The sequence below is a fragment of the Otolemur garnettii genome, unplaced genomic scaffold (assembly GCF_000181295.1).
Source record: "Otolemur garnettii isolate 467f Iridium unplaced genomic scaffold, OtoGar3 scaffold00046, whole genome shotgun sequence".
NCBI lineage: Eukaryota > Metazoa > Chordata > Mammalia > Primates > Galagidae > Otolemur > Otolemur garnettii.
This window is the reverse complement of record NW_003852441.1, coordinates 3,205,942-3,219,488: the sequence shown is the minus strand read 5'-3', so window position 1 is coordinate 3,219,488 and position 13,547 is coordinate 3,205,942. Positions and strand designations below refer to the sequence as shown.

The following is a 13,547-nucleotide window of genomic DNA, read 5'->3' as shown; positions in this document are numbered from 1 at the left end:
GCTGAATGCAACAGAAATTTGTGACCTTGTGCTCTAGTTTGTGTTTCATGGCCTTTTATCCATTCCTGCAAGTTCTGGGCTCAGAATTTGTAACTAAGGCTGCTAACTCTACCTTGATTCTGTTCTGCCCTTAGCTGCAGCCACCCTTGATCTAGTGTCTTTGTGGCTCTAGCATGACACTTCAAGCAGTTGGCTCACTACTGGAGAAATAAAGAATATCACCAGATTGACTCTACTGTCTGTAGCAATGTTAGCCTCAAGCAAGAGGATGTACAGTTCTTCATGCTCCCAAATCTTTCTAACACGGAAGCCAGAAAAGGCTCAGACTTTACACCACAGTTTCGAAAAGGGAACCCTTACTTCAAGACGCCTGCGTGACACTGAGACCTGTCGACAGAATTTTAGGAATTTTTCATACCCAGACCTGGCTGGTCCTCGAAAGGCATTGAGTCAGCTCCGAGAGCTCTGCCTTAAGTGGCTGAGACCTGAGATTCACTCAAAGGAACAAATTCTGGAGCTTCTGGTGCTGGAGCAATTCCTGACCATCCTACCTGGGGAGGTTAGGACTTGGGTAAAGTCCCAGTATCCAGAGAGCAGCGAGGAAGCAGTGTCTATCGTGGAGGATTTGACTCAGATTCTAGAAGAGGAAGGTGAGAATTGTAGAGCAAAGAGGGGAGGAATCCTTTGGGGGTTAAAGAAAGCAACTAGTATATCAGAGAGTGGCTCCTTTAAAGAAATTGTAGAGAATAAAGGTTAGTGAATGAGTGAGAACAAGGCTTTAACATGAACTCCATCCTGCATATTGTGCCCCTTCCACATTGCTTGGGAGCACACGTACATTATCTAAACCCAGAGGAGAAATGTCCTGAAAGAATGACCAGATATAACCGAATTACCCATGGGCTTGCCCACAGAAAGTGTACCTGCAGAGGTCTGCATCATTTTAGTAAATCACTTGCTTAGTGAGTTGAATTTTACAATAACATACTTCCAAAAAGATAGGAAGGGTCCAGAAAACATTCTCTTAAGAAAAGAGACAACTCACAAAATTAAAAGCATATAAGGATTTAGTAAAAAAAGATATGAATTTTGTACATACACTTAAGAGTCCCAGAGCAGACTTGTTTTTTGATGTCTACATGAACATCTTAGGACAAGTTGTTGGCCCCTCCCTCTGTTTCTTTGAAAGGGTTCTGTTTTGGGGTTTCCTCCTGATTTCTCACCTTAAGAAGTCATAGGCATCTATTTGGTGAAGGGTGTTCTAGGCTGTTCAAACAGGACTGATCTCTGTTATGGTCTTTTTCTCTTTCCTAGCTCCTCAGAACTCTGCTCTTTCCCAAGACACCCCAGAGGAAGACCCCAGAGAAAAACATACTTTCCAGGCAGGGTGGCTAAATGATTTGGTGACCAAAGTGAGTTTGATTTCATTTGTGATTTGAAAATGCCTTCGTGTTTGGGGACGTTTTCTGTCCTGGCTCTGTAATTACTGTGCCCTCAAAAGCTCTGCTCTCCTTAGTTATCTTAGCCTGTCAAGGTAGGTAACTGTACTATATAGGAAACGGGCTTCCATTGCCTTCCCTTGTATGCCTTTCCTCACCCTTAGACACTATTGCATAGAGGTTGAGGAATCAACCTCCACACCCAGTGGGATCTGAGCTTTGGTACCTGGCTGTTCTATTGAATCTATGTTCTGGGACAAGATACTTAACCACTCTAAAGCTGAGTTATTCAAATCTCATAAATAGAATTTACCTCTAAGTTGTGAGGATTAAGTATTATGAGACTTGCAGTGAGCCTGGATTACAGTAAGTGATTAATAGATAATAATTTCTAATAGTCTTTTTCTCATTAATAAATAATTAAAGGCCATGCATTTTGTAATATCACTGTTGATCATGAGTCTGCATAATTTTAAGAAACAGCAAGTTAAGCCACCTTAAGAGAAAGATTTACTTTAAAAATATAAATAGTCTTTCTGAAATTAGAAAGCCTTTGGTAACCAAATTAAAATGATAATGTTTACCTAGAAAACCTAAGAAAATCAAGGGGGAAATTGTTAGAAATAATAATAGAAAAATTTAGTAAAGTGCTACAGAAAATGAAATGCAAAAACTAATCACTTTCTTAAGTATACATAAAAATCATGTGATTATAACATAAAATAAAAGATCTCATTCAGGTATAGCCCCTCCCCCCAAAAAATACCTTAAGATAGCTAGAATTAAGCATGGTACAAATTTTGTAGTGCCTTCATGTCCTGTATCATTTTATAGGATGGGAAAGAAACCTTGACTATTGTAAAGCCATCAGTTCTCCCTAAATTATAAACCTAATGCAATTTAAAATACCAGTATGCCTTTTTAAAGATACTGACAATTAAATGAAAAAATAAACATTTAAGAGTAATATGTTTTGTTTTGTTTTGTTTTGTTTTGAGACGGAGCCTTAAGCTATCCCCCTGGGTAAAGTGCCATGGCATCACGCTCACAGCAACCTCCAACTCCTGGGCTCAAGCGAGTCTCCTGCCTCAGCCTCCCAAGTAGCTGGGACCACAGGCGCCCGCCACAACGCCTGGCCATTTTTTGGTTGCAGCCATCATTGTCATTTGGCGGGCCCGAGCTGGGGATTCGAACCTGCCACCTTAGGTGTATGTGGCTGGCGCCTTAGCCGCTTGAGCCACAGGCACCGAGCCAAGAGTAATATGTTTTAACAAAAGGAAGAAGAGCAAAAAGGAACCTTAACAAATCATTAAATATATCTAAAAATACAGCCGTTCAACAGGGTCGTTATTGGTATCAGTTTTATTTTAAGAAAGACTCTGCATTTCAATATAGAGCATGTAAAAATATCTTAAAATTTTGAACTATAGTATGCTGTTTTTGTTAAGGCAAAGCTTAAAAAGTAAAACCATTCAACTCTGCCATCCATGTTTAAAATTCAAATCCCTTTTTTAAAAAAAATAAAATAAAATATAGAGTCACCAATGCATACGTTGTATGGAACTAGTTCTGCTAGTTCTGGTGCCAGTAAGTTCTTTGTTTTCAAAATTCCTTCCATTTAGGGTCACAGAGAGATGCTCTGGGGTCACCTGTGCATTGAAGGGGGATTTTAACTTGACAACTTTTATGATCTAACTAAAGCTTAAGATTCTGTGACCACCACTCCTACTTACCATTCATGCACTCGGTGTTATACTGTACCCCTTCCTACCAGTTCTTGAACTGATTTAAGTTATATTTGATATTTTAGGAATCAATGACATTCAAAGATGTGGCTGTCGACATCACCAGGGAAGACTGGGAGCTAATGCGTCCCGTGCAGAAGGAGTTATACAAGACTGTGACATTACAGAACTACTGGAACATGGTTTCTCTGGGTAAGGATCATCTATAGCCCTCCTTCTCCTAATCCTCCCTCAGTTATTAAAAATGGATTGGGCCTCTGAAGTACTTACCTGACAATGGGGTCTAGAAATGAGTGTTCTCATCCATTCAGACACAAAAAATGACTCTGTTTCAGTCCCTTTTCCCATATAAAAGGTTTCTAAGAAAAGATCATTGAAAACTTTGGTGCAGAGCTGCACAGTGCTTGCCACCCAGTGCTGCCCTTCCCTACTCTCCTACTTTAAGGGAAGGTTTCTTCCCACATGACCTCCATGGACTTATCCTCTTGGGTGGCAGGAAATTTTTATCCTAGCTCTGAAAATGATGACAGCCTAAAGCTCTTATTAGATCATGTCTATGGACTATTACTTTCCTTTAGAGGTCTGTCCTCCAAAATAAGTAGAAGTCAAGTAATAAACTTTGAACAACTGTTTATCTCCAGGATAAAATTCATTATGTTTATCCTGAACAGGACTTACAGTATATAGACCAACTGTGATTCCCATACTGGAAGAACCATGGATGGTGATAAAAGAAATTTTAGAAGGCCCTAGTCCAGGTAAGAGAAAAACCAGCACATGAAATTCTTTACACTTAAGAGTCTATATTCTAAGTGTAGTGAGTTGTGTTTTTTAAATGTGGCCAAGTCGATGTCTGCAAAGGCATCCTAGCCTGTTAAGAACACTGAGCCATTTGGTATTGCTTCCTTACAGAGGCTGTCTGCAGGAAGAGAATTTCCAAACATCATTTTTATATGTTTCACTTGTTTCACCATTCTGCATGACCCATAGAGCCATTAGAGCTTTCATTAAGCCATTTCCCCCCCTCCCTCTATATTTAAACATTTAAGAATGTCCCTAAAAACTTAAATTTCACGGGGTGGCACCTGTGGCTCAATGCATAGGGCACCAGCCCCATATACTGAGGGTGGCAGGTTCGAACCCGGCCCCGGCCAAACTGCAACAAAATAGCCGGGCTTTGTGGTGGGCACCTGTGATCCCAGCTACTCGGCAGGCTGAGGCAAGAGAATCACCTAAATCCAGGAGTGGAGGTTGCTGTGAGCTGTGACGCCATGGCACTCTACTAAGGGCGATAAAGTGAGACTCTGTCTCTTAAAAAAAAAAAAAAAAACCTAAATTTCAAATTTTCTTCATACTAAGTTTCTTTTATTCTGTTCACTGACAAGCCCCTGCCTCTACTTCCCTAACTTATCCCCTCTATTTTATTTTATGATTATTTAAAAAGAGCATATTTATAAGCTTCAATAATTTTAAAATAAGACCAGATCTGTACAGACACATCTCCCATCTATATAATACATTCATCCAGTCCCTCCATTCCCCAGCATGCAACCACAGTCATTAGATCATGTCCATGAACCATTGTTTTCCTATAGAAGTCTGTCCTCCCAAATAAGTAGAAATCAGGTAGTAAACTTCAAGACAACTGTTTTCCTCCAGGATAAAATTCTAGCTTTTATCTTGGAGCTAAGAGGCCCTCATTCCTTTTTTTATATCTGCATTGTAAATTTTGTGTGTTAAACTTACTCCTTATTAATGGACTATGTGGTTGTCCACATTCCTTCTCTCCTCCACAACAACTTCATTGTGAAAAGATTTCAAACCTATAGAAAAGTTGCAGGCACAATACATTGAACACTGATGTGCTGTTCACCTGGAATCATTAGTTATCATTTAGCCATTTTTGCTTTATCGCTTTACACACACACACTTGGTTTTTGCAGTGAAGCACTTAAAGGTTATAGGCATCATAACATCTTACCCCCGAATATCTCCTAAGAACATTCTTCTACATGAGCACAACAGCATTCTCTTATCCCAAGTATTTAACATTTGTACAATGGTATCAAACGTATAGTCAAATACTCAGATTTCCCCCACTGTCCCTGAAACATCCTATATAGGTATTTTCTCCCCAGTGCAGCATCCAGACAGAAATCACATGTTCCACTTATTTATCTCTTGTCTTCAGTCCCTTTTTCTTAGACCTGTGCCCAGCCTTTTTTCTTTTTTTAATTTTTCATGATACTGACATTGTTTTAAGGATCCAAGCTATTTTTTTTTCTAGTGACCCATAATCTAGATTTGCCTGGTTATTTCCTCAAGATTAAATTCAATATTTTTGCCAATATACATGGTATTTCAAAGATGATGTGTACTTTCCATTGCTTTTCCTGAGGCGGCACCTGTGTTAATTTATCTCATCATTGGTCACGCTCAGGTTGGTTAAGGTGGTGTCCAGAGGATCTCTTCATTTTAAGGGTGCATTCTTTTCTTTGTAATTAATAAGTAATTTGTGGAATGATATTTTGAGGCCACATGACTATTCCTTGATAATTAAAATTTTAGCACACTTTAGTGATCTTTGCCTTATGTTGCTGGTTGCAAATGGAGATTTCTAATTCAGTTATCTCTTCTAATGATTCTTGTGTTAAAAAAATAGCTCCTTCTTCCTCCCGCCCCATGTTTATGTGCATATACTGCTATGAACTAATGGAATTTTAAAAAATTCAATGTGTCAGTCATTAATTCTGGGGGGCGGGGGGTTGTGTGTTTTTATTTTTGATGCTCACTTATCCCAAATTTGGGCAATGGGAGCCCTTCAAACCAAGTCCAAACATCTTTTTGACATGTCCACATTTAAACTTTGACCATGACCTTGTTTTCCGGCACTGCAGTGTTCTTTAGGCTCACCTTATGTTTGTCTTAGTCCTGGAATTTCTCCAAGGAACCCTGGTTGATTTTAATGGGGAATGGTGTGATACTAAGAAACCAAAATCCATGGCTCAGCGCCCATATCTCAGTGGGTAGGGCACCAGCCACATACACCAGGGCTGGCGGGTTCGAATCCAGACCGGGCCAGCTAAACAACAATGTCAACAGCAACAAAATATAGCTGGGTGTTGTGACAAGCACCTGTAGTCCCAGCTACTCAGGAGGCTGAGGTAAGAGAATCGCTTAAGCCCAAGAGTTTGAGGTTGCTGTGAGCTGTGACACTGCAGTACTCCACCAAGGGCAACATAGTGAGACTGTCCCAAAAAACAAACAAACAAACAAAAAGAAACCAAGATCCAGGGAGTAATTGTTTACTATTACAATTACCATTACTTCTAGATCTGTTTAGTGGATAGAGCTGGGAAGTATATATGTGCCAGGTTTTTTTTTTTTTAAGTCCTGAGTTCATACTGATAACTTTAATTCAAATCCAAAACCACAGGGATATTCCATTTTGTGTATTCCCATATTCCATTTTGTGTTCCTACAAATCCTGTTTTCTAAAACATCAGTATACTTACGTTTTTGCTCAATCATGTTACCACTACCAACAGCAAACTGTCTAGATAAAGTTTCCTTTTTGTCTCTAGAATATATACCACTAAGGCTAGCATTTTGTTGCTTTTTAATTCTTTTTGTTTTACGTTTTTGAGTATGCAAAAATATTAACATGATTCAGAAGTTAAATCTGTATCGAAAGGTACACACTCCCATTCCTTCTGCCCTATTCCCATTCACCCCTATAAGTAACCATTTTTGTTTGTTTCTGGTATATCCTTCCTGTGTTTCTTTGCAAAAATAAATCATTACTTTTAAATCTCTTTTTGTGTACACAGGAAGTACACTGTACATACTCACACATCTTGCTTTCTTATTCCTTTTTTTAAATTTAAGACACTGACTTCTTATATGTCTACTTATATTGATGCTAGAATACATTAATTAAATGATTATGACAGAATATAATGTTATTAGAGTCAGTTACTTTACTTTTTCTAAAAAATTAACTTTGAGGCCAGGCATGGTGGTAGCTCATGCCTGTAATCCTAGCACTCTGGGAGGCTGAGGCAGATGGATTACTTGAGCTCAAGAGTTCCAGATCAGCCTGAGCAAGAGCAATACCCTGTCTCTAAAAATAGCCAAGTGTTGTGGCAGGCACCTGTAATCAGTCCCAGCTACCTGGGAAGCTGAGGCAAGAGGATCACTGAAGCCCAGGAGTTTGAGGTTGCTGTAAGTAGGGATACCACAGCACTCTACCGAGGGCAACAAAGTAAGACTCTGTCTTAAAAAATTAATTAAGTAATTATTTAAAATAAAAACTTCGGTTATTAGGCAGTTACAGGGTCATAATACTTAAATAAGCTAATTCTTCTTTATAATTTACAGCCTTATTTGCCTTATTTGGCAGAATATAAAATACACTTATAGCAGTAAATTTGGGAGCAATAAATTTAGCACACTCTAAGCACTCAGAAAACATACATAGCATAATGGAAATAAGCCTGGACGAGAGTTAGGGTAATCTTCTGTGAGATATTTCCAGTCTAGGATCACTTTAACTTCTCAACATGCAGAGTTGTTGAGATCATTGAGAGAGCATGAACTGGGGCTGTCAATCCTTAAGAAGGCGCAGTATATGGTTATACTTTTTAGGGGGAGATTTTTCCTCTCTCCAAAGAACACCAAGACTGAGAAAATTGAGTTCTTTTTTTATTCCATAGAATTGAAGTTTGGGGGTTTTATTTTTCTATCCTGTTCTTACATTGTATGTAATCCTCTATGCAAGGGACTCCTCTGAACCTACCCTCCTTGGCTGGGCCCCAGGCTTTGTCTTCTGGCCCCTACACTTCCAAGAATGGAAGCTTACGGTCAGTAGTGTGATTGAGGAACTATCTCAGGCAGCCAACTTGAGCCCTTGCAACTCTCTGCCTTCCCACTTTTACTTGGTTTTTGGCCTCTGAGGATTTTACTTTCTTGCCTACTTAGAGGTGTATAAAACTGAACATTTGGTTAGACTATCTATGGTCATACTTCAGGAAAGGGAGACTTTGATAATCCATAAGTAGAGTAGTAGTATTGATCTTCAGTGGCTATTTCTGTCTCAGAGTGGTTTATAATTCTTTATGTTTACACAGCACCTACCCATTCTTTCCGTCTTCATTCAAATCATACTTCCCCACTGAAGCTTTCCTTGATTACCTGAATCAACATTGATCTCCTCTGTTGGGAATGTTATAGCACCGTTTGGCCTTAATAACCAAAAGATGCTGCTTCTAACCAACACTTTCTGGTTAGTGATATACAAATATTCAAGCCCTGCTTAATGGTCTCAAGTTTGGAATTTCTGATAAACTTATTTGTTTAAAAATGTGCACTTACAGTAGCAATTTATTTGCTTTAAGCTTGTTGCTTATAACTTTAGTACTTCCTTTTCAGGGATATATACATTCTTCCATAGACTGATTCTGATTACACAGATGTTAAAGTCACCTTATGGTACTGTTATCTTTCCCGTTTGTCTATGTACACCTGCCTGTACAGTCCATTCACATTCTTATTTTCTTTTGGAGAGAGGAGAAACAAATCTTGATTTAAGAAAGTTGGTTTTTAAATTTTTTTCTTCTATAAAAGTAATATAAGTACATATCTAGCTCTCAACAGCAATGAAAGTAATATAGCCAATTTAATGAGAATTAGAAAGTAGGAAAAAATACCTACAATATCATTGTTAGCATTTTGGTAATGTTATTCCACTTCCATCATTTTTTTCATGCTAGTTATAATACTGTTTTTTCTATTTAACATTACTCCCAAACATTTTCTCATGTCCACTATGATTTTGTATTTGAATAAAGTACTTGGTAAATTCAAGCAGTAGAAGGAAGCAAATTAAGGGTCTCCCCGCCCCAGTCGTTAGCAGAACTTTCTGCCCTTCGGTTATCAGTGTCTGTCTGTCTATAGTACACACAGCAAACCTCTACACAGATAGGCTCTCTTACTCTACATCCTGTTACATTCCTGTTTTGTTTTTTTTTTTTACTTAATGTGTCCTACGTACCTTTTCATGTCAATATACCTAGACCTGCCTAATTATTTTTATCATTTACCAGTATCCCATTACTCCTTATTCTAACAGGTCCCTTACTGATGGATCATTTCAGTGACTCCATACTATTCTATTAAATGGATATATTTGTAAAGGTGTTATACTTTGATCTGCATCTTACAGTTTCTGAACTATCCAGTACCATTTTTGTTATATTATAAATTATATATATGATAATGTTATATTATTCTTGATATTGAAAATTATGTTTTCTATCTGGTTTCAAAGGGGGAAAGGTTCATAACTTAAATTTTCTTTTAAATCATCATACTAGAACCATAATAGGTATCAACAAATACATATTTGATTGCGTTACAGCTAGATTTGGGGGTCAGAGTTTTTCGTTCAGTCTGTGCGTGTGTTGTACATGTATGTTGCACTTTCATTTGAGTTCACCTTTTTACAAGTTACTGTCATTTGTTTTACTAGTTCGGTTGAGTGGCTACCCTATGCACAGTCTTGGGCCATTTTCTGAAGGAAATATAAAAGAAGGATAAACAATTTCCAGAGTTTGCATCTAAGTTGAAAATAAGAAATGCCCCAAATTGTGAAATACAGCCTTGCACTGTATAATGACATTTTGATCAACAACAAACTGCATATACAGTGCTGTGGCAGTGGTCTCCTGAGATTATAAGGGAGCATATATCAAAGCCTAACTTATGGCACCTGATATTGTATTGCCGATCAAGTAAGGGAAATGCCTGATATTCAATAATGGCACTGGGACTTTTGGGTTTCCATATAAAACACATATAAAAATAAAATGATACATACCATCTAGGTTTGTATAAGTACATCCCAAAAATGTTCACACAGCAACAAAATAGTGACACGTGTCTCAGAATATATCCCTGTCATTAAGCAAAATGTGACTATGATCATAGAAGGCCAGGTTCTGTCATGGGCCCAACATTGTATTAAGTTGAAGCATATGAGACTTCTGATATTTAGTCATTTTACCTATTAAAAAGGCAATTTCATATGTGATTTAACCTAACCTGTATTTTAGATTCTGTAAAGGAGCATTGTAGAGGGATATAATCATCTTTTTTCATAGGTAGAGAAGGTATGAAAGAAGAAGGCCTAAAGTCTGGGATTATCATGGCATCTATAGAAGGATATGAAAGTACTTGTACATAACTTTAAAGTTAAGCTGAATATGAGGTATAAGAGGAGATAAAGTAGAATAGAAAAGATTAGAATATTTTGGGACTCAATGCCAACTGAACTTTTTTTCTTTTTCTCTCTTTAAGATTTATCTTTTATGCCACTGGCTCTTAAACTTTAGTGTATATCAAAACTATCTACAGGGCTTGCTAAAATAAATTTCTCATCCCCACCACCAAGGTTTCTGATTCAGCATGTCTGAGTGGGACCCAATAATTTTAACACATCTAAGACTGACAGTGATGGTTTTGCCACTGATGTAGGGAATGTATTTTGAGAAACATTATTTTAGTCTGTGAGACATTTACTAGAGATACTTAAGCACAGAAAGCACTCCATGAAATTGCTTGAAGAGTATTATGTCAGATTTTGCAGAGGAGACTGGAAGACAGCATGGCCACTCTGTGGGCACATTTTAGAAATTTATCCATGAAGCCATCCCAAGTTTTAGCCACCGTTTCCACTTCTCTTAGCTCTGTCACCTGACCTATTTTGTTTACACAATGCTCAAATTGAATAGGAAGAGCCTCTTTGTTTTTAACAATTTAGTCTCACATTTTTAGCCTTATTTTTTCCTTTCCCAATCTTTAAAGTCCATTTTAATGAGGTTGTCAAAGCTATAGTCTTTGGGCATTGTATTTGTATTTATTATTTTGATTCTATTTTGGCCATTTCTGTTCTCCAAATAGAGGAAGACTTTTATATTATTTTTATTTCAGAATGGGAAACTGAAGCGCAAGTGTGTACTCCAGTACAGAATATTTCTAAACTCACAAGTGATGGAACCCAGACCGTCAAATTAGAAGAATTATATGACTTTGATGACAGATTAGAGAAGCAAGAAACAGATACCTTCTGGAAAATTCCCACTAATGAAAGAAATTTCAGTTTGAAGTCAGCCCCTTTACAAGAAGATGACCCTACAGAAGAGTATCTTAGTAAATATGATATATATAGAAATGATTTTGAAAAGCATTCAAACCTAATTGTACAGTTTGATAACCAATTAGATAATAAAACACCCATATATGATATAGGCAGTGCAATCTTCAATCATGTCTCACATGGTGTTGTACACGGGAAAATACTTCCTGGAGACAAGCCTTACAAATGTAACGTGTGTGGGAAAAAATTTAGGAAATACCCATCCCTCCTGAAACACCAAAGTAGCCATGCCAAAGACAAATCTTATGAATGTGAAGAATGTGGGAAAGAGTTTAGGCATATCTCATCCCTCATTGCACATCAAAGAATGCATACTGGAGAAAAACCATATGAGTGCCACCACTGTGGTAAAGCCTTCAGTCAGCGTGCACACCTCACTATACATCAGAGAATTCATACAGGAGAGAAACCCTATAAGTGTGATGACTGCGGGAAAGACTTTAGTCAACGTGCACACCTTACTATACATCAAAGGACACATACTGGAGAGAAACCATATAAATGCTTGGAATGCGGTAAAACCTTCAGCCATAGTTCGTCACTGATTAATCATCAGAGAGTTCATACTGGAGAAAAACCTTATATATGCAATGAATGTGGGAAAACTTTCAGTCAGAGTACACACCTTCTTCAGCATCAAAAAATACATACTGGAAAGAAACCATATAAATGCAATGAATGTTGGAAAGTGTTTAGTCAGAGTACTTACCTTATTCGACATCAGAGAATTCATTCTGGAGAGAAATGTTATAAATGTAATGAATGTGGAAAAGCCTTTGCTCATTCCTCAACTCTTATTCAACATCAAACTACTCATACTGGAGAGAAATCCTATATATGCAAGATATGTGGGAAAGCTTTCAGCCAGAGTGCAAACCTTACTCAGCATCACAGAACACATACTGGAGAGAAACCATATAAATGCAGTGTGTGTGGGAAAGCATTCAGCCAGAGTGTGCACCTTACTCAACATCAGAGGATTCATAATGGAGAAAAACCCTTTAAATGCAATATATGTGGGAAAGCATACAGACAAGGTGCAAATCTTACTCAACATCAAAGAATTCATACTGGAGAGAAACCCTATAAATGTAATGAATGTGGGAAAGCTTTTATTTATTCTTCATCACTTAATCAACATCAGAGAACTCATACTGGAGAGAGACCCTATAAATGTAATGAATGTGATAAAGATTTTAGCCAGAGAACATGCCTTATTCAACATCAGAGAATTCACACAGGAGAGAAACCCTATGCATGCCGTATATGTGGTAAAACTTTCACCCAGAGTACAAACCTTATTCAGCATCAACGTGTTCATACAGGTGCCAGGCATCGTAATTAACAAATAAGGGAGACTTCATTTAGGTTTTACAACTTGATCATTTAAATTTTATTTTGTGCACTCTGTGTGTTAAGGTATTATCCAATAGAAATCCAAAGTGCAATATTTTAGGTACCACTCAACAGAAGTATTAGAATTAGTGATATGGATATAACCTATTTAAATTTAATGTGAAATTTAAGAAGAAAACCTCATTGACTTCTTAATCTTTATTTGATACCAGTTTAGTTCTGGAAAGAAACCCTTTGACAGTATATTCAAAAACCTCTAATTCATCAACTCTTACTGTATTTCAAGTACATCTCAGTGAGGCCTTATGAGTGTAATTTTGGAAAATGTCCATCAAATGATATTTCACCATAAAGGGTGATCTTGAGATTATAGAAAGAAAAATCTGCTTTTAGGCCTTTATATCTTCCCAGCATTGAAGCCTTAAAATATGTGAAGGGTTCCCTCCCCTTTTCCTGTCATGCCATAACTGCCATATGGAGCCAGTAGATTTGCAAAAAACAAAAAGTTGACAGTATCTTAAAGATTTCTCTGTGACCACTGTTTAATTACAGTTTCCCTCAGACACTGAATTATTAAAGGAAGAGAAGCTTAAAAATACGTTCAGATAGAGAAACTAACATGTACATAACACTTAGACATGTATACATATTTAAACAGACAAAAATAAAACACTCAGAAGCTTATTAATCTTTAAAACATCTTAGCCTCAGTTTCACTAAGTTTTGACATCCAAGGTCATCCAGAAGGGAAAAATAAGCACACAGTTCCCATTTTTTTCACCTGACTCCTGA

General features: G+C 37.5%; 1 protein-coding gene across 1 annotated transcript in view; it reads left to right on the top strand.

The window, feature by feature from the left end:
- The window catches only part of ZNF287 (zinc finger protein 287), a 14,034-nt gene extending 1,290 nt beyond the window's left edge, over window positions 1-12,744 (top strand). Inside the window, 4 exon segments of the mRNA XM_023514037.1 lie at window positions 1,315-1,412; window positions 3,250-3,376; window positions 3,856-3,942; window positions 11,174-12,744. Coding sequence (XP_023369805.1) covers window positions 1,315-1,412; window positions 3,250-3,376; window positions 3,856-3,942; window positions 11,174-12,744 — 1,883 coding nt within the window.
- Window positions 12,745-13,547: the final 803 nt, after the last annotated feature.